The 20,497-nt window shown below is 51.8% G+C and overlaps 1 protein-coding gene across 5 annotated transcripts in view; it reads left to right on the top strand.

The window, feature by feature from the left end:
* The window catches only part of SLC2A9 (solute carrier family 2 member 9), a 197,561-nt gene that overhangs the window by 101,043 nt on the left and 76,021 nt on the right, over positions 1-20,497 (top strand). For all 5 annotated transcript variants that reach the window (XM_075992966.1, XM_075992963.1, XM_075992964.1 and 2 more), the window contains one exon: positions 5,179-5,311. In XM_075992966.1, coding sequence (XP_075849081.1) covers positions 5,179-5,311 — 133 coding nt within the window. The remainder of the gene's footprint in view (positions 1-5,178; positions 5,312-20,497) is intronic.

Raw genomic sequence — 20,497 nt, 5'->3', positions numbered from 1 at the left:
ACGGGATGTGCTTTCATAAGGACTTGACCCAGTAGGAGCGATGACTCCAACTCTACTTAAAAACGGTTTTGCTGTCTCATCACACTCCAGGAAGATATTATTTATGGAAAGGACTAAAGTATTGATGGCCTGGCGGAAATATGACCTAGAAGTCTATTTTAAAAATGGAAACCTTGCAGATTAAAGAGCAGGATAATAGAGTTATGGCAAGGCCCACTCACCTTACCTGATGGGGAGCTAGCAGTCTCTTCCTCCTCCTCCTCCGAGGGAGCCCGTGTCACCAAGTCGGACCCTCTCATGCTCTGCGGCACGTGTCGGGCTTCAGCCAGCCACACAGACTCACTGCGGTCCTGCCGTAGGCAAGTAATGCCTAGTTTATAAAAACATGCCTTCTTTTTTGAACAGTTCCTGAAAAAGACAACCAGAGGCTGCTCCCTGCAGAGGACAAGGGCTGTATGTGAAGTGACCAGTGCGTAAGAAAGCCCTCCTAAGGCAGCGCACGTCTAATGCCAAACGCTGAGTGCTGCCTCCTCTCTGGACCAAGCGCCCAGGAGCACACCGAGGTCCCGTGAGGATTCTTTGGCGCGGGGCAGGTGGAAGGGAGTCTGTCCCAACTCACCTGGCCCCACCCCAGTCTCAGCTCCTCCCTGGTCACCAAGGTGCATCTTGTCAGGCCTCGCAGATCAGAATTCAGGTTCTGGGACCCTAGACTTGGCGTTCAGTCACGTCTCTGTGATCACGTGGCCCCAGGGAGCCATCACAGCCCTCCGTGCTGCGGTCTGCCCTTCGGTGGCCGAGGAGCGGGCTGTGTGAGGCGGGCGGGCGAGCTGCGGGCGGGAAGGCGGCTCTGCCCTCGCTGGCGCCGGCCACCGCTCGCTCGCTCAATCCTCCCGCGCACGTCCTCCCTGCGAAGCATTGCCATCGTCCTCATTTTCACTGATGAGAAACACAGGCCTGGGCACCTGGGCGACCTGCCGCGGCCGCAGTGAGGGCGGAATGCAACCCAGGCGGCCTGCTCGGCGGCCAGGCCCGGCCCGGGTCGCACTGACGAGCCCTCAAGGAGGCTCCCTCTGTTGCTTGTCACAGAAAGCCAGTGACTAAGGAAGAAAGGAGACTTGTTGGGGAGGACGCCAACCAGGAATCCTCAAATCCTTCTCTCGGCGGCCGGCGGCCGGGGCTTCCCCACAGGGCGTGCGCCTCGCTGCGCACTGTGCTGGCGGGGAGCTCACTGGCAGGGCACCGCGCGACCAAAATGGCAGGTGAGCCCCCCAGCGCGGAGGTCTGAGCAGTGCTATGAGCTGGGGTGACATCAGGTGACGTCCACCTGCGGGCGGCTGTGTGGAGCAGGTCGCTCAGCGGTCTCGGGCAAGACCTGGGGTGGAATGCTGCCCGTCCGCGGTGTTCTCCTTACTGCAAGGAGGGTCCACCCCTCTGGAAAACAACTCGAAAGGGAGGGATCTGTGACACAGAAGTTACAAAGTTCTGGTCAGCAAGTCTTACTGGCCTGGAAACCTCAAACATAAGAGAACTGCAAAAAGATGTTTTTGTTCATGGAGCTGGTTACAATTGTTGTGTCTTATCACTGTCACTGGGAGGGGAGGCGTTCATTGTCAGAAATATTTCTGTAAAGCACGGGGCGCAGCGTGCCATATCTGCAGGTCTCCCTGGCTATTTTTATTAGGACAGTTGACTTTGAACCATGCCAAGGTCAACTGTAATAACTGGCCCCTCATGTAGTCGAAAATCTGTGTATAACTTTTGACCCCCCCAAGTTAACTACTGACAGCCTACTGTGACCAGAAGCCTTACCAAGACATAAACAGCCGATTAACATGTATTTTCTGTTATATGTATTATATGCTACATGCTTACAGTAAGTAAGCGAGAGAAAAAATGTTATTTAAAAAGTCATAGGGGCCGGGCGCGGTGGCTCACACCTGTAATCCTAGCTCTTGGGAGGCCGAGGCGGGCGGATTGCTCGAGGTCAGGAGTTCAAAACCAGCCTGAGCAAGAGCGAGACCCCGTCTCTACTATAAATAGAAAGAAATTAATTGGCCAACTGATATATATATAAAAAATTAGCCGGGCATGGTGGCGCATGCCTGTAGTCCCAGCTACTCGGGAGGCTGAGGCAGAAGGATTGCTCGAGCCCAGGAGTTTGAGGTTGCTGTGAGCTAGGCTGACGCCACGGCACTCACTCTAGCCTGGACAACAAAGCGAGACTCTGTCTCAAAAAAAAAAAAAAAAAAAAAAAAAAAAGTCATAGGAAGAGAAAGTATGTGTACTATTCACAAAGTGGCAGTAGAGCATCATAAAGGTCTTCATCCTCGTCATCTTCACATTGAGGAGGCCGAGGAGGAGGATGAAGAGAGGGCTGGTCTTGCTGTCTCTGGGGCGGCAGAGGCGGAAGAACATCCATGTATGAGTGGACCAGTGCTGTTCCAATCTGTGCTGGTCAAGAGCCAACTGTATCTGGGTGGGCCACATGGCACAATATGGGAGGAAAGGCCCCACTTAACACACTCGCCTACATACACACCCATTGTACATCTGGCAGAAGAAGAGGGGAAGAATCAGTCCTAAGTACACCACCTCCCCTGTGGTCGGCCAGCATTACCAGAATGTCTCTGAACATTCTCTGAGAAAAGCCAGGTTCATGAATTCTGCTGTTGGCTAAGCTCAGTCCCTCTTGACTAAGCCACTGCCCTAGCTCCACTCCGGACACTCCCTGACCCCCACCACAGAGCAGCCACCGCCATTCTCCTTCCCCCGTCCAGAGCTGTCAACATCCCAAGCAGAGGGACACACACCCTGGCAGCATCCACCTTCTCTCCAGGGCTAGAAACCAGACCACGGTCACTGAAGTGACTCCCGCTGAGGAAAGATAACACATGTCCTTGTACTTAAAGCACTGTGGATCACAGGCTATACCACAGACTTGGTGACACCCTCTTGGGAGTAGTCATGCAATGTTAAATGTACCCACTGACCATAAGATTCCAAAAATGCTGAATTACAGATTCAAGGAAACCGAGAGTGTCCATCTCAGTTAAGGGTATAGACCCTGCAAAGGCTCTTGGTTGTCCTCCAGCCAAGTCCAAGACCAGGGAGAGGTGGCAAAGCCACCCATGACCTGATCTCTGCCTAGGGCTCCACCCTTAGCCCCACACCTGTGGCATCTGCTGACCTTGTGCCCCACTGCAGTTGCTTGTCCCTGATGAGCCTGGGTGGATCATGCCTCTGCGTGTCTGTACATGCTGTTCCCACCCGGGTGCCCTTCCAGCTCCTCTCCTTCTTCCACCCAGTGGCAGCTCCAAAGACGCCACCCCTGGGACATGCCTCTGTTATGATGCTGTGGGAAAAGAATGGGCTTGCTTCCTCTGTGTGGCTCCTGGCCAGTGGGCCTAAGCACAGGTATCCCCCAAACCTCTGACGCGCAACAGTCGTGCCGGCCCCTCTGGATTGCCTGGGGGTGCAAGCAGACAGGATGGGGAGGGCTCACGCCATGCCCGGCTCGTGGTAGGACCTTAATCGAATTGGTTCCTTTGTCTTTTCCCAGCTTCTGTTTTTGTTCTTACTGAGGCAGCAATCTCTAAAAGAAAAAATAAACAGCAGCAGCAAAACACACACAGGTCCAATGGAAATTCCACTTACGTGCATGTTGGGGTTTTTTCTCCACGGTCTTTTATTGAGTTATACTTCACAAACCATAAAATTTATCCTTTTAAATTATACGACTCAGTGGATTTTAATCTATTCACAAAGTCATGCAGCCATCACCCTTACCTAATTCCAGAGTATTTCCATCGCCCTGGGATGAAAGCCCACGCGAGTTAGCGGCCACTCCCAGCCCCAGCCCCAGGCCTGAGAACACAAGTCTGCCTCTGGCCCCTCTCACTGTCATCAGCCAGCGCTCTGTCCCAGACGGGAAAGCTGGCGTTGGCCGTGCTGGCTCCTCAAAGTGTGTAGGAAGGGCTGTGCCGGCTGGTGGAACCAGAGCAGTTTTGCGAATAAAAATGGTTATTAGGCACACAAAGGGAGTCCAATTGAAGGTGCCCTGCAGATAAGTACCAGGCCAACCACCGGCCACCATGTCCCAGCTTGCTCTGTGCTTCGGGCCCTGCTCTCCCCTCGTGGGATCCTATGCTTCACAGGGTCTCTGTCACCACAGACCCCACTAGGGAGTGACTCTCAGGAGAGTGACAGAGGGACATTCTGCCGCCCAAGGGCAGCCGTGGGTGGGGTGGGGGGCTGTGGGCTGAGTCGCCATCAGTGCCGGGGCGCGAGGATTCTGTGGACACAGTCAAGGTCCTGCCCGGAAGCCAGCAGAGCCTTTGCCCCTCAGACCTTTGCTTTTAAGATCCGAGTGTCTCTTATTTTCTCCCTGGCTGCCTCCTTTTACTTTCTTGGGAAATAAAACCTGTCAAGAACGTGGTGTGGACTTGGCATCCTATCCTTCTCCCCATCAGAACTGCCCGTGACTCTTCCTTCAGTGACACAGCGAGACCTTATTTGTAAACCTGGGTAAGGAAAAAGCGGATGAGGAAGGACCTGCCGCCTTAATGGGCATGACACCCGGGCTCCGCACCGCGTGTGAGCCGCCGGCCTCGACAGCACTGCCTCAGCACAGCCTGTGGCCCGTTACGGCTCCCTGGAAAATGAGCAGTCCTCCCTACCTGGGAGCAACCCGTGCTCCTGCCCCCAACTCCCATGGGGGCTGGGAGAGCTCCAGGTGCCCTTCTTGCTCCCTCACCGCCCAGAGAGACGGTCGGCATCGTGGCCTCGGGCTTGACTGGTGGTGGCACTGACATTGCCTCTCGACCCTACTGTGTGCAGGCTCCATTCTCACGGCAGCCTGCAAGGAGGCGGCTGTGGGAGTGAAGAGAAGGAGACCCAGGGATCCCCGGCTCACTGTGGTGACCTGGGGCGGTGGCTTTGGCTGCCTGAGCCACCTGCTTTTCAGAGCCAGCCCAGGTCCCTTCCTGGGGGCTCTGAGGAAAGTTCCATGTACCTGGGGCTGGCACAGCCTGGGTCACTTGCCTCCCACAGCCTTTATTGGTGGGACTGTGCCGGGCAGGGAGGCAGTCTGCAGAGCCCAAGCTGCACGGCTCAGTGCCCGGGCCTCCGCGTAGTGACCAAAGGCCACCTGCACTCAGCTGCATCTTCTCTTTCCCGCAGGAGAGCACCTGGCCATACCTATTTGGCGTGATTGTCGTCCCCTCTGTCATCCAGCTGGTGAGCCTGCCCTTTCTCCCCGAAAGCCCACGCTACTTGCTCTTTGAGAAGCACGACGAGGCAGGAGCTGTCAAAGGTGGGTGCCTGCCCCTTCCCCACACAGCTCAGCCCCATCACGGGCCAGCACCACATGGTCAGGCATGCTGAGACCGAGCTGACGTCACTATTCCTCCCCCAGGCTCTGTGCTGGGCGCCACAGGGTACCTTCTCATTCCATCTTCCCAGCAGCCCTGCTATGGGGGGCAGAGAGGGGACACATGGTCACCCGGTCACATGACTTCCCTGGTCCTAACATTTACACACAAGAAAAGGAAAAGATGCAAGTGTGGAATGAGCACCAATGTCACACCAGGTGTCAGCCTGGTTGCTCCTGCGGGGGGATGGGGGAGCAGTGCTCCATCTCCCAGAGAGGAAAATGAGGCTCACAGTGGGGCTGGAGTTGCCTTAGGGGGCTGTCCTTAAACCCCCTAAATGGGGGGGCAGCAGAGCTGGGTCAGATTCAAAGCCGGGGTTTCGGAATCAGGTGCTTCCACAGAGCCCCAAAAAGGCAGTCATTTTACCTAGAGATAGGTAGTGTCTAGGGAACAATCACATCCCCCTCATGCACAGGGACATCAGGAAGGGAAAGCAGTGGGTAGTGTTCTAGATGACTTCCACGCAGCCAGGCGGGAGACAAACTGTCCAGGAGCCAGGTTCAGATGCCGTCAGGTGGCGGAGGCTCTGGAGCAAAAAGAGGGTGGCTGGGAAAAGCCGGGCTGTGGATCATTGAAAGAAGGTGATTCCTCCAGCTCAGTCTCTCCTGACCTGGGAGGGTGCCCCTTGTGCCCCCCCCAGACTAGCTCTTGGGACATGCTTCCATTAAGTACAGTTGGAAGGGACAGTGCGTGCAAGTGCCAGCCAGTGAGGAAGGGTTTAAAGTCTCATGTCGTAGCACAACAGCAGTGAGGGAGAAGTATGGCTGTAAAGCAGGACCATATCCCATGTGCACTTTACAAAAAGGTCAAAGATATTGGCTTTAGGGTGAAATAGACTATTGAAATTTGCATCTGGACAAGTACTAACTTCACTCCAGACATTCAGCAACAGTGGATATTCACTGTGCTGGGTGTTCTGCCAAACGACGGGGGAGGAGAAGGCAGAGGAGGGTTCCCACCCCCCAGGAGTGAGGGTTCCGCTCAGGGAGTTGGACAGACGCTCCCACTGATGGTTCATCTCTGTCGAGAAGCTGCCTCATTCTAAGCACTTCACATACATCATCAGCTCATTGAATCCTCACAACAACCATAGAAAGTAGATCACATTTTTATTCCTGTTTTACAACAAAAACAAAACAAAAGCCAAGGCTGAGATAATCTGGTCAAGAACACAAAGCTGGCAAATGGTAGTACTGGAATTTGAGCTCTGACAGTCTGGCTCTGAAACCTACGAGCATGAACAGAACACCCTGTCACCTCACATCTTGCTGGGCACCACAGGAGACACCCCTTCACCAGTCTGTAGATAACTTTAGAAAAAAAGCTCCCGTAGCAGTCAGCTATTGCCATGTTAATGCGCATAATAAAACACCTAGAGATGCATTTGCTTAAGATAACAGCATTTCTTACTGTCCACAAGTCTACAGGCCCAGCTGTGTGGTTCTGTTAATCCTTACAGGGCTTGGCCTCAAATTCTTCTTGGGGTTAGCTGAGGTTCATGCACATGTCTGGTGGTCAGCTGGCGGATCCAGGTGGCCCTCAGCTCTGTCCCACATGTCTCGTCTTCCGGCAGGCTAGCTCAGCACTCTGGTGGTGCTCCAGGAGAAGTAGAAAACACAAGCAGTCTTTCAAGCCTAAAATCTCCCAAAATCCTGTTGGCTAAAGTAAATCACATGGTCAAGTCCAGAGTCAGAGTAGGACGGGGCCCATACAGTCACAGGACAACGGACATTGATGCAAGAAGGCCATGGCTTAGGGCTGCCACTGCCATCACGATAGACTCTGGAATGATTGGCCCCTTTCAGGGTTTCCCACCCCTAGTTTATAGTGGCCAAGAATTGCGTCCCAGCCCATGGGTCTTATTTATCTATGCCACCCTTGTCAGTTTAGGAGGACTGCCCAGTGCCTAAAATGGGGGAAAGAGTCCAAACTCTCACCTCTAGAAAGAGAGATTTATTTAATTGAGTAGAAATGAAATATTCCCATAGGAAACGTGATGGGGAATGCTTCAGAAACTAGGGTCAGGGAAGTCGCCCTGACAGAACCCTTTGGTTTGTAAGAGGCAGGAACTCGCCCAGAGCAGTGTCAGCAAAGGGGGAATTGTGACTCTGTCCCCGTGACGGGATCTGAGGGCACCAATACTGAACACTCCTGCTCTTTCCAGCCCGAGCTGAGACCAATGGACAAATGGATGCAGAGTTGGATTGGCAATGTCACTTTGAGTGTGGATAAGGTCTACCTGGAGAGTTGGCTTTAGGTCTGCTGGCCAGGACAGCCTCATGAGTTCACATTTCTGGACTGAGCTTGTCACCTACTCATGGGCTCCCTGACAGGGCTCATCCCTAAAAGCCTTAGAACTTAGAGACTAGAGTGTATGCTCATCCAGCCAAACAGACCCCAGAAAGAAAGGCAGGAACAAAACTGTACAGGCCATTTCTCTCCCCAACGTAACCAATTAGCTAAGTTCTTTCTTGTCTCCTAGGAGGAGTGAGTGAGGGGTGGGCAGAGACAGGGTGGAGAATGGCACACAAGGAATGCACTCCACAAAGAAGGCCAGATCAGGAGTGAGCAGTAAGTGCTCTGTCTAGCGACAGGCAGTGGAAGGGCTGGATCGCCGTCAGGGATGGTGGGATTGGGGTGTGTGGCCCCGGCAGGCCCTGCCACGGCAGGGAAGGGAAGTGATGGAAGCCCTGTGGCAGGGACCAGCCGGGATGAGCATTTGGGGCACTCTGGAGGCTTGGTGACTTGAGGCCCTGTGTAAAAGGCCATTCAAACTTACTTAGAGGGGAGGCTGAGCAGGCACGTGAGGGCGTCTCCCACGGCTCTCACGCTCACTCCCACACCCACTCCCACTAAGCCAAGGCCCCGGCTATGGGACCTGCCTCCACTGGCCGTTCGCGAGCACCATGGCAGGCTCACTCCCACTCCATGAGGACTGCCAGCCACCTCCTGGTAAAAACTACTTTCCGCATCTCGCGACATTTCTAATGCCACCCTAGTGCCTCAGGGAATGGCAGGGTGCCGCTTGTCCACAGAGGCCCGGCTCACAGTGTCTGGCGCCTGAGCTGGATGACGGGGCTGCCCAACGGCCCAGAGCCGGCCGGAGCCCTAGGGAGTCCAGGCGCACCCCCTGCGTGCGCGTGCCCGGCAGTGGCCATATCGGAGGCAGCTGACTTTTCTCTTTAGTGCTCAGGTGTGTTGCCTGGGTTACCTGGGGCCTGTTTTCTTTAAGGCAAGAAAGTCTCCAAGTGGACTCATGCCAGAGGCGAGTTGAAAACACAAGCTTTTTCCAGACCGTTGGAACACTTTGCCCTCAAAAAACGCATTCCCTGAGGTGGCCAGGTCTGAGGCCCAGTTCTCTGGACCTTCATGGACACCCATGCGGTAGCAGAGCTAGAAGACCATACTAAATCCATGTAGTCACAGAAGTGTAGACACAACAGAGAGAGGACATGGCAGGGGAAAGGCAGAAATGGGGCCGATGCAGACGGGAGCTGGGCTTTGTGCCTGGTGGGCTCTTGGTCCAAGAGTGGCAAGAGAGGTCGACTCCCCCACCTCCCCAGCCTCCTGCCCAGCAAACGCACCTGCCGAAAACCAAGGCAAGTGCCCAGGCAGGGAGCCACGGAGTCGTCAGCCCTCCTAGGCTCTACTGTCTGTGGCAGCCTTACCTGAAGGCTGTGGCTCACTTGTATCCACCTGGAGATGGCCGAGGAGAGAGAAGGGGACATTTGATGCCCTGGGATTGCCCCTGCCAGTTAAAAAGATGGCACCACCCCCTAAGCCTGGCAGAGGGAGCTTAGCAGAGGGTGGCAGGGAGACAGTGCCTCAAGAGGTCTTATCTTGGCCTCTGCCAGAAAATTCTCCTGCTCTCAGAAGACCCTGGCCCTCCTCCTTTGTTGCTCTGTTTCCATTCTTAAGGTGTCAGCCAAGTTGGGTGACCACTGAGGGTTGCCCCATTTTGCCCCTAAACTAGCTGCATCTCAGAGCTCCCTTGTCCCTGGCTAGAGGGACAACTCTTATGAGGCATCCTGAGCAAAGGAACAGCAGCCCAAGGAGACAGGTGCCTGCCTACAGAACACCAATGGCCAAAGGCAACCGGGAAGCAGTTCAGAAACCACTTTCCAGAGCCTCGGGCTCTCGGAGCACAGAGCATGCCCGGAAAGAGCTCGCACACTCCTTCACTCCACAGAGCAAGCAGCTCCTGCTCTAATGACTGGCTTTAGGTTTGGAGAATTGCTGAGGGTACCACCAAAGCATATGGTGCCTTCTATGTCATACCTGTGGTAGGTGTCATCCTTGTGCCACTTCTGAGTTTGCTGGGGCCTCCATGCTTCTGAGGGCTGGAGGAATTGCCTGTACCCCAGTTCCACGGCCCAGGGGAGTTCAAGATTTCTTTGAAGTCCTGAGTGTTGCTGTGCTTGGAGCCTTCTCTGCTCCTTAGGTCCAGCTCTGGTGCAAGCTGCCTCATCTCCCATCATAATAATCCCAACCTGAAACTCAGCGCTTCCTTGGTTTCCTCAAGAGCAGCCACGCGCACCAAGCCACCGGGGCTCAGGGCAGTGGGGAGCCCGCTCCACGGGGTGTGTGACACCCTGCTGCTCCGCGGCCTCCTCCTCCCGTCAGCTCTGCTCACCATCCCCTCTGCTTCCCAGAGGCCCCTGGAGCCATGACTTCTTTCCCTTCTAGTGTGTTGAGCAGCTTCCTGCCCTTTCCAGAGCGGCCGACGTTCAGCAGACACTTTCTATCCCAAGCATCCACCAAAATACTTTTCTCAGGCGACGGCGCTTTCCTTAAGAGTCAGTCTGGTGCCCGCCGTCGAGCTGGCTCGCCTTTCCTGCCCTTTCTGTCCCGGCAATGTTGCTGCTGGGACTGCGATGCTCACCGGCTCTCTGGAAGGCCCACTGAGCATCGCAGCGCGTGGCCCAGGGTGGCCGCGCCCGCCTTCCCGCAGCACAGCCGTGTGGCCCAGGCAAGCCACCCATCACCTGGGACAGAGGCTTGTTCTTTTCACCTGTGAAATGGGAATAACCCAAATGCTTATCTCCAGGGACCAGAAGGATAATCGAGTCAGATCATGGATGTGAGAATGCTCTGTAATTCTCTTTTATAAACGCACTCGTCCCATTCTTGAAGGCGGGTCAGCTCATCACCTCCCCAAAGGCCCCTCCTAATACCATCGGTGTGTGGGTTAGGGCTCAGCCTATGGACTGTGGAGACACAGGCAGCCAGACCCCTGCACAGGACAGCGGCAGACGGCTCTGCTGGCAGGCGGAGGCCTCACCGCAGGCTCAAGACGAAGAGGCTGCAGTCTAGAGAGCAGAGGAGAGTCACAAATGTGCCTCGTGGATATGCCTGGTGGGCACAGACACATCCCCAGACTGCTCTGCAAGATCCCTTAACCCACTCTTTGTAGACTGGGCATTTAGTGAAACGGCAGCGATGCCCATTTCAGGGTTTGTGAGCCCAGAGCTCCCTGAGGAAAGAGTGAGCGGAAACTGTCAAGCCCCACGCGTGGGGCGCCGGGACCCACCTGCTGTGACTGGGCAGGTGAGAGACCGCTGGGAGCAGATGCCCAGTGGTAGCACCTCAGTGTTCTCGGTGGTGACTTCTTGGGCATCGGTCTTGCTGAGCCCTTCCGGGTGACAGGCATGGAGAGAAGCCACACAAAACTTGGGTGTTACGTACTGGGCAGGGGTCAGGTTTGTGTTCCATCACGACACCTCTCTGGACTGTGTGTCCCCACTAGTACCATCAGGACTGAACAAGACACCTTCTGAGGGCCAGTCCAGCCCTGGGTTCTGAGTTCAGAACTGGGACACGCTGGGGTGGGGCCGGGGCTGCGCCCAGGACCCCTGGCAGCAAGGGCTCCTGCTCTGCCACCCCACCAGCTCCCACAGCTGGCGATTTGTTAAGAAAAAGCAAAAAGCCTGCCGTGGTCGACCAGGTGTCCAGCTGCCCAGGCAGTCCCTGCTCTCACAGCCCCGTAGACACGCATGTCCAGCCCCCAGTGTCCCTGTGATCACCACGTGGACAGGTACAGTTGACAGAGAGGGACAGCTTCCTGTGTCCAAGCATCCTCTTTGAACATGGATTTTGCTTTGCAGAAAGAGCAGATTAGATTAGGAGATCTCAGTGAGTCCTCGGCTCCTTTGTTTGAGTTCCTGTTATGTGCCAGGATGGGTGGTAGAATAATGACCACCACCCCCCCCGAGGTACAGCTACTTCCTAATCCCCAGAACCCATGAATATGTTAGGTTATGTGACAATGGAATTAAGGTCACAGATGACTGCCTTTGAGATGGGGAGATTTTCCTGAGTGTCAGGAGGGGCCCCATGCAGTCACAGGGTTCTTACAAGCAGAAAAAGGAGGCAGAGAGAGAACCAGACAGGTGGCAGCCTCGGAGCAACATGCCCAGCGCTGCTGGTTTGAAGACGGGGGAGGACCACGAGCCAGGAGTTCAGGCAGGTCACAGGGGCTGGAAAAGGCAAGGAAACCAACTCTCCTCCCCCAGAGCCTCCAGCAGGAGCACAGCCCTGCCGACTCCTTGGCTTTGGTCCAGTGAAACCCGTTTCACATTCTGACCTCCAGAAATATAAGAAGAGAATTTTTCATTATTTTAAGCTACTAAATTTGTAGTATTTGTTGTGGCACCAGTAGGAAACTAATAGAGCTAGGTACTGCATCTATTACCTTAATCCTCACAAAACAACAAAAAGGAAAGCCTACAGAGTCTCTACTTATTTCATAGGTAAGGACTAAGGTTCAGAGGGGCTACTTCCAGGTCACAGAGCTTGTGCATTGGTCACCGTTCCACTCGGGACAGTGGATATAACATTTCACACTGGGAGGACCGAAGGCAGGCAAGGGCTGCAGAGGTGCCCGGGTGCTGGGGGCACAGGAGGCGTCGGGCAGGGCTTCCCTGGAGCCCACGAGCCCCCCTCCTTGCCGACACTGCCGGGCAGATGCTGGAGCTGCTGTCACAAATTTGGCTGATGACTTTGTCACTGATGGTGCTGAAGCCCCCACCACTGGTGGCACTGGAGCTTTGACTAGAAGCAGAAGATAGTCTTTATTCCTCTGGCCGCTGGTCTTGCACCATTGCCTCCCACGGTGGGATCTAACCATGTCGGTCAGCACAGGAGTCAGGAATTGAGGTTTGTGGCCTTCTAGCCCCAGTAATGTTGGCAGATCTAAAAGGGTGGTTCAAAAATCAACTCACGTTGGATAACAGACTTAAACCTAAGGTATGAAACTATTAGAATTCTAGAGGAAAATGTTGGTAACACTCTCCTAGACATCGGCCTAGGCAAAGAGTTTATGTAGAAGTCACCAAAGGCAAAGACAGCAGCAACAAAAATAAATAAATGGGACATGATCAAACTAAAAAGCTTCTGCACAGCCAAAGAAATAGTCATGAAAGTAAATAGACAGCCTACAGAATAGGAGAAAATGTTTGCATCCTATGTATCCGATAAGGGGCTGATAACTAGAATATACTTAGAACTCATGAAAATCAAATAACCCTATTAAAAAGTGGGCAAAGGACTTGAACAGAAACTTTTCTAAAGAAGACAGAAGAATGGCCAACAAACATATGAAAAAATGCTCAACATCTCTAATCATCAGGGAAATGCAAATCAAAACCACAATGAGACATCACTTAACTCCCGTGAGAATGGCCTTTATCAAAAAGTCTCCAAACAATAAATGCTGGCGTGGATGCAGAGAGAGAGGAACACTCCTACACTGCTGGTGGGCCTGCAAACTAGTTCAACCTCTGTGGAAAGCAATATGGAGATATCTTGAAGCGATACAAGTGAATGTACCATTTGATCCAGCAATCCCATTGCTGGGCATCTACCCAAAAGATCCAATGACACTCTACAAAAAAGACACCTGCACTCGAATGTTTATAGCAGCACAATTCATAATTGCAAGGCTGTGGAAACAGCCCAAGTGCCCATCAATCCAAGAATGGATTAATAAAATGTGGTATATGTATACCATGGAGTACTATTCAGCCCTAAGAAACAATGCTGATATAGCACATCTTATATTTTCCTGGTTAGAGCTGGAACCCATACTACTAAGTGAAGTTTCCCAAGAATGGAAAAACAAGTACCACATATACTCAGCAGCAAACTGGTATTAACTGAGCAGCACCTAAGTGGACACATAGGTACTACAGTAATAGGGTATTGGGCAGGGGGGAGGGGGGAGGGGGGCGGGTATATGCATACATAACGAGTGAGATGTGCACCGTCTGGGGGATGGTCATGCTGGAGACTCAGACTTGTGGGGGGAGGGGGGAATGGGCATTTATTGAAACCTTAAAATCTATACCCCCATCATATGCCGAAATAAAAAAAAATAAAGGGGTGGTTGTGGGACTGTCCCAGTGGGCGAGACTGACACAGGTAGTAAATAGTGAGGTGCACGTTTCATCTCCACAGAAATGGTCCCTGCTGCCTGGAAGGCTCTCCTCCCGACACCCGCCCGGCCCACACCTCCCTCACCTCAGACCTCTGCTGAAACACATCTTCTCAAACACATCTCCCCAGCCGCAGCAGCTCAGACAGTGCCCCCTTTCCCATCGTCACTTGCTCTGATCTATTATTCTCCTCAGCACTCGTCATGTCCTGAAATGACAGGTTTATGAGTCAATTTGTTTCGTGTCACTTTCTTTCACTAGAATGAAACGCTCAACGGGGCCGGGACTTTTCCGGTCTTGCTTATTGTTGAATCCCCAGCACCTAGAGCAGTCCTTGACATGCAGTAGGTGCTTACTAAATACTTGTTAGGTGGATGAAGAAAACCAAAGTACAACTAACACCAAAGCCAGTGCTCAGTCCACTGCAGCTTGCTGCTTTTTATAGCCCCGTGGCACAGGCTTGTGGTGTTTATAACAATCAGATAGAGACCGACTTGCTGTGGGAACATGAGCAATTTTAGCCAGAGGAGAAAAAGGCAGAGAGAGACTCAGACAGACAGACGACAGACAGACAGACAGACAGAAGAGAAGGAGCTTTTGAAGGAGATCAGCCATTTCTACCAGGGAAATGTTTCAGATATTGCTGGAGACCTTCTGATGTTCCTGCCTTGATATTTTCTATCTCTGTACCCAAGAGGTCTTCCTCAGGTGGGACTTCCAAATCAAGTCGCGTGCATAAAGTCACCCCCACTTCACGTCCGCGCAGTCACTGCCCAGGGCAGGGAAGGCTGTGAACTGTTCACGAAGTGCTCAGCGGAAACGCCGGCTCTTCATGCTCTGAAGGTTCCAGTTCAAAGCCGTCCCAGTCAGCCGGGGACTGACAGAGCTGTACGAAGGCTGCCCTTTCCAGAAAGCCAAACCCCAAGCACTGGGAAGTGAGAGAGGGCTCGCTCATCTTTTGGTATATAATAGGTGCTTGATAAATGTGTGTCAAATGAATGAACAAGCCAATAAAGCCACCTCAAAACACAGGTGGAAGGCCCCCTAACCTGTGCAGTGCCCTGGGGGGCTGTCACGTGCCAAGGCCCTGAGGTGCACGGGCTCATCCGCTGGCTGGCCCATCCGAGCATTTGCCAACTCTGAGACCTTTGTGCTCTTACCCCTTCTTGACGGGCGAGAGGCTTGGGGGATTGCACAGCCTGGCAACGTCACTCCGTAAGTGGCAGGAACGGCTCTCAAGCCCATACTCATCTGGCATCAAAGCCTTGCTCTATGAAGCCACAGAATCAGGGAAATAGTTGGTGTGAGCCCAAAGCAGGACAATTTGTCGCAAACGTAACTTGCCTGGAGGAGCGCGGCTGAGCTCAGCCTAGAGGAGGAGCATCTTCGAAGCATCAGAAGTTAGGGTGGAGCCGGTCCAGCACAGCGCCAGACAGCACCGAGGCCCAGGCGGGGAGGGCCTCGCCAGGCTGCGGGGCAGGTCACAGGCGGAGCCTGGCGGAGCCCTTTCTCTCGGCCCCGGCCTGCTGCGCTCGTCATCGCCCTCCGCCTCCGCAGGAGCAGGGGCTCTGCGCACGTCCGAGGAAGGGCGGCCCCTCAGGTCTCAGCTTGGCGAGGCTCCGTGCCATCGACGGTGGCCCATTTGATGGGGCCACAGTTTGGTTCTAACCCGCCAGTCGGCCACATTCTTAGCTTTCTGCTCCTATGGTAACGGTTTTTCGGATCAAGAGCGGCAGTTACTTTTACAGTCCCTGATACTTAGCATATGGGAGGGCGCCCCAAAGCTGGGAGGGCACCTGGACACGTGGTTCTTACATTAGAGATGACGACACTAGAAGTTAAAGGTCAGATGACCTTGTCCAAGCCACACATGAGAGGCCTCTTTCCCTCGTTTTCATAAGTGTTAGTGACCTCACCTTCTACCTTATAGATCTCCAGGAAAACAATGAGGCAGCTGACAGAGCAGGCATGTGTGTATTTGTATGTGTGTGTATATATGGTATGTATGCATGTTTACGCAGATATGTGTATATCTGTGTATGTGTGTATATAGTATGTATGTATGTATGCAGATGTGTGCATATCTGTGTGTATATAGTATGTATATGTGTATGCAGATATGTGTATATCTCTGTATATATAGCATGTATATGTGTATGCAGATATGTGTATATCTGTGTATGTGGGTATGTGTGTATATGGTATATATGCGTGTGTATGCAGATATGTGTATATCTGTGTGTGTATATGGTATGTATGCGTGTGTATGCAGATATGTGTATATCTGTGTGTGTGTATATGGTATGTATGCGTGTGTATGCAGATATGTGTATATCTGCGTGTGTGTATATGGTATGTATGCGTGTGTATGCAGATATGTGTATATCTGTGTGTGTGTATATGGTATGTATGCGTGTGTATGCAGATATGTGTATATCTGTGTGTGTATATGGTATGTATGCGTGTGTATGCAGATATGTGTATATCTGTGTGTGTATATGGTATGTATGCGTGTGTATGCAGATATGTGTATATCTGTGTGTGTGTATATGGTATGTATGCATGTGTATGCAGATATGTGTATATCTGTGTGTGTGTATATGGTATGTATGCGTGTGTATGCACATATGTGTATATCTGTGTGTATATGGTATGTATGCGTGTGTATGCAGATATGTGTATATCTGTGTGTATATGGTATGTATGCGTGTGTATGCAGATATGTGTATATCTGTGTGTATATGGTATGTATGCGTGTGTATGCAGATATGTGTATATCTGTGTGTGTGTATATGGTATGTATGCGTGTGTATGCAGATATGTGTATATCTGTGTGTGTATATGGTATGTATGCGTGTGTATGCAGATATGTGTATATCTGTGTGTGTATATGGTATGTATGCGTGTGTATGCAGATATGTGTATATCTGTGTGTGTATATGGTATGTATGCGTGTGTATGCAGATATGTGTATATCTGTGTGTGTATATGGTATGTATGCGTGTGTATGCAGATATGTGTATATCTGTGTGTGTGTATATGGTATGTATGCGTGTGTATGCAGATATGTGTATATCTGTGTGTGTATATGGTATGTATGCGTGTGTATGCAGATATGTGTATATCTGTGTGTATATGGTATGTATGCGTGTGTATGCAGATATGTGTATATCTGTGTGTGTGTATATGGTATGTATGCGTGTGTATGCAGATATGTGTATATCTGTGTGTATATGGTATGTATGCAGATATGTGTATATCTGTGTGTATATGGTATGTATGCGTGTGTATGCAGATATGTGTATATCTGTGTGTGTGTATATGGTATGTATGCGTGTGTATGCAGATATGTGTATATCTGTGTGTGTGTATATGGTATGTATGCGTGTGTATGCAGATATGTGTATATCTGTGTGTGTGTATATGGCATGTATGCGTGTGTATGCAGATATGTGTATATCTGTGTGTGTGTATATGGTATGTATGCGTGTGTATGCAGATATGTGTATATCTGTGTGTGTATATGGCATGTATGCGTGTGTATGCAGATATGTGTATATCTGTGTGTGTATATGGTATGTATGCGTGTGTATGCAGATATGTGTATATCTGTGTGGTGTGTATATGGTATGTATGCGTGTGTATGCAGATATGTGTATATCTGTGTGTATATGGTATGTATGCGTGTGTATGCAGATATGTGTATATCTGTGTGTATATGGTATGTATGCGTGTGTATGCAGATATGTGTATATCTGTGTGTGTGTATATGGTATGTATGCGTGTGTATGCAGATATGTGTATATCTGTGTGTGTATGCGTCTGCATGTTATAGATTAAACTCAGAGTCCTGAAAAAGAAGGAAGAATCTCTGTCAGGTTAACACAGCTACCGAGAGCAGCACGCTGTGGAGGTTAAGACCTTAGATTGCCTGAGCCAGATTGCTCGGTGCCTGTCTCTGCATTTCCTTTTCTCGCTATGTGTATTTGTAGCTTGGCTCCCACACCCAACGGCAAGGTGCAGACAGAGGCGCAGGTGCTGGGCGTGGGAGACTCATTGTGCAGGAGAGGTGGGCGGCTCCCAGCACCTGCCACAGCGATGCTGGGAGCACACATGGCAATTCTGAGCAGCAGGCTCTGTCTTCATTCCCTGTGGGGAGAGAAATGAGGTTAGACCAGGGCACAGGGGAAATCTGGGGTTTTTATCACCATAAACCCGTCTCCAAGCCCCAGGCCTCGCACCTTCTGGGCTCTCAGAAATATTGGTCTCCCCATCCCCCACCCCCAATGACCTTGTGGGCAGGAACCTCATCTCCTTGCAAATACTCAAGGCACTCCTTGGCCTGCTCCTCCCATGCCTTCCAGCCAGGGGGAAATCAGGGAAGGCTTCCTGGAGGAGATGGTGTCTGAGCTAAGGCTGGAAGAACAACGAGGGTAGCCAGGTACAGAAAGGTCAAGAGAACATTCCAGATTGAGGAAAGAGCCAAATGTGCTGATTGATGTCTTTTGTTTTTCCTGAGTGCCAGGATATAGGAGGGGACTTTCTGTCTCTCAGCTCCCTGGAGCCTGGAGCGCTCCTCACCTCCTTGGACAGGCTGAAATGCCCCCTGCCTGGCGGCCCTCAGCACTCCAGCTCAGTGGTGCCTGTTTGCTAGTTTCAAAAGGATATTTGTGAGCCCATGGCCAGAGAAGGTCCATGTAGGCTAGGAAGGACGCCAAACAGAGCCATTGTTAGGAGTCAGCACAGACATAGCAGGAGTCGTGGGGACAGACTTATTTGGCAGTTAGGGACGCAGAAGGGCAGCTCACTGGACAGGCTCCTGCAGGGCTGACCTGTGCTGAGGAAGGAGGAGACAGAGGGCTGAAGGGGTGGGAGCCCCTGTCGAGAGCCCCTACTCTCTGTTCCAGGTGGAGTTTCCAGGAATCAGATCTGAGAATGAGTTGGCATGCAGATGTTTTGCTAGGGAGTGACACATGGAAAGTGACAAGGACCACAGTTCTGGGCAGGAGTTGCTGTTGGGCCACAGTGTCCCTGGCTAAGTCTCCGCAAGCCCAGTGAGGAGCTCTGGAGCAATGCCTGTGCATTGCTGAGTCCCCCGTTGGGCAGAAATGGGCCCTGTCCCACCGCCTCGCTCAGGCATGGGCTGGGGGCCGCTCTGGGAACAGCGTCACCTGGCCTTCAGCGCTGAGGTGGACTCTCACAAAGCTAAGAGCCACAGGCTGTCAGCTAACCGCTCCTTGTAGCTGACAGCAAGTCCTTTCTAAATGGGATCTGGGTGGCACGTCTCCATGTCTGCCATGCTAGTCATAAAAGATACTCTTCCTCACCCAGTCACAAGAACCTTATACGAAGGGATGTCAGATGAGTAGAAATTATTTTTACGAATATATATACAGTGGGAAAGATAAAGTGGTGCTTTAAAAGACAATCATGAATTTTAAAAGGAAGAAGAGGCACTTTTGTTCCAAGAAATTCTGCTAAAAACTGAGCATTGCATTTGACTAAGAGCTTCCTGGCAGCCAAGTTGAAAAGGGAAAAAAACAGATAATAAAGTTATTCTTTATAATGGAAAATATGTTTGTCAGGGAGAAGAGAAATATTTTCCTGGCCCAAATGTCTGGAATTATTTTATCACATGGATGTTGCATTTTTAAGGAGATATTAGAAATATTGTGGAGTTTAGTGCATGATACAGAAACATTACTCACTCAGCTACTTTTCTCACTTACCTTCAATAAGTGCTGGGAAAAGCATTAAATCATAGCTCACAAAAGAGACATTTCAAAGTAGTTTTCAGTACCCTTCTGGAAATAACTCTCCAAAGCCTTCGTGTGCTTGCTTCTTAGAGAACCTGGAGCAGGTTTAATAGCTTTCCCTGCGTCAGTGGAGCATGCTGGCACGCCCTGTGTACAGAGCAGTGTTTCTAAGGACGCTGCCTGCCGTGTCTGGAGTGGGCTGTCCGCAGGAGCCTCCCAACACCCACCCTCCCAGCGGAGGGAAGAATATCAACGCGCGAATATTTAGTCTGTGTTCTGAGAGCATTCCCCAGGATCTGATCATTACCATCTCAGGGGTCTAACCAGTCAGCCCACCTTTGAGCATACGTCAGTGGAGGATCACACAATTAAGGTGTTGGTAAAAAATGACAGGTTCTCTGCAGCTGAAAATTTACAGCACTTAACATGGAAAGGGTGAGTTTGAATCCTGGGAAGATTCATTCTTTGGGACTATTTCCCCTCTAGGTTTCTGTATTGCAGCGGGCCATGTGGAGAGAGCCTGACAGCCTTACAGGTCATTGAGTTCAACCCTCCTTTGGATGATAGAGTCGCCCCAGGGGCTTCCTGGCCCAGACGGCCCGCCCGCCCTGCAGACACCTGCGACCAGGGCGGCTCGCAGGCCACACAGAAAGCAGGTGCTCGGCGAGTGCTCGGCGAGAGCGCGGCCAGTGTGGGCAGCTCGGAGCCAGGGTTTAATGTATATGACACCATGCAGTTACTGCAACAGCCGTGGGAGGCAGGAATGATGACAAAAGATGGACAGGGCACAATCGCCCAGTGGTAGAGACAGATTTGAACCCTGGGCATGATCTGCTTTGCTGTGGGGCAATCAGGAGACCGGGGCTCTCTCCTGGCTTTT

This window comes from Microcebus murinus, chromosome 16 (assembly GCF_040939455.1).
Source record: "Microcebus murinus isolate Inina chromosome 16, M.murinus_Inina_mat1.0, whole genome shotgun sequence".
NCBI lineage: Eukaryota > Metazoa > Chordata > Mammalia > Primates > Cheirogaleidae > Microcebus > Microcebus murinus.
Note: the sequence above shows the minus strand (reverse complement) of the source record. Positions and strands in the feature narration are given on the sequence as shown.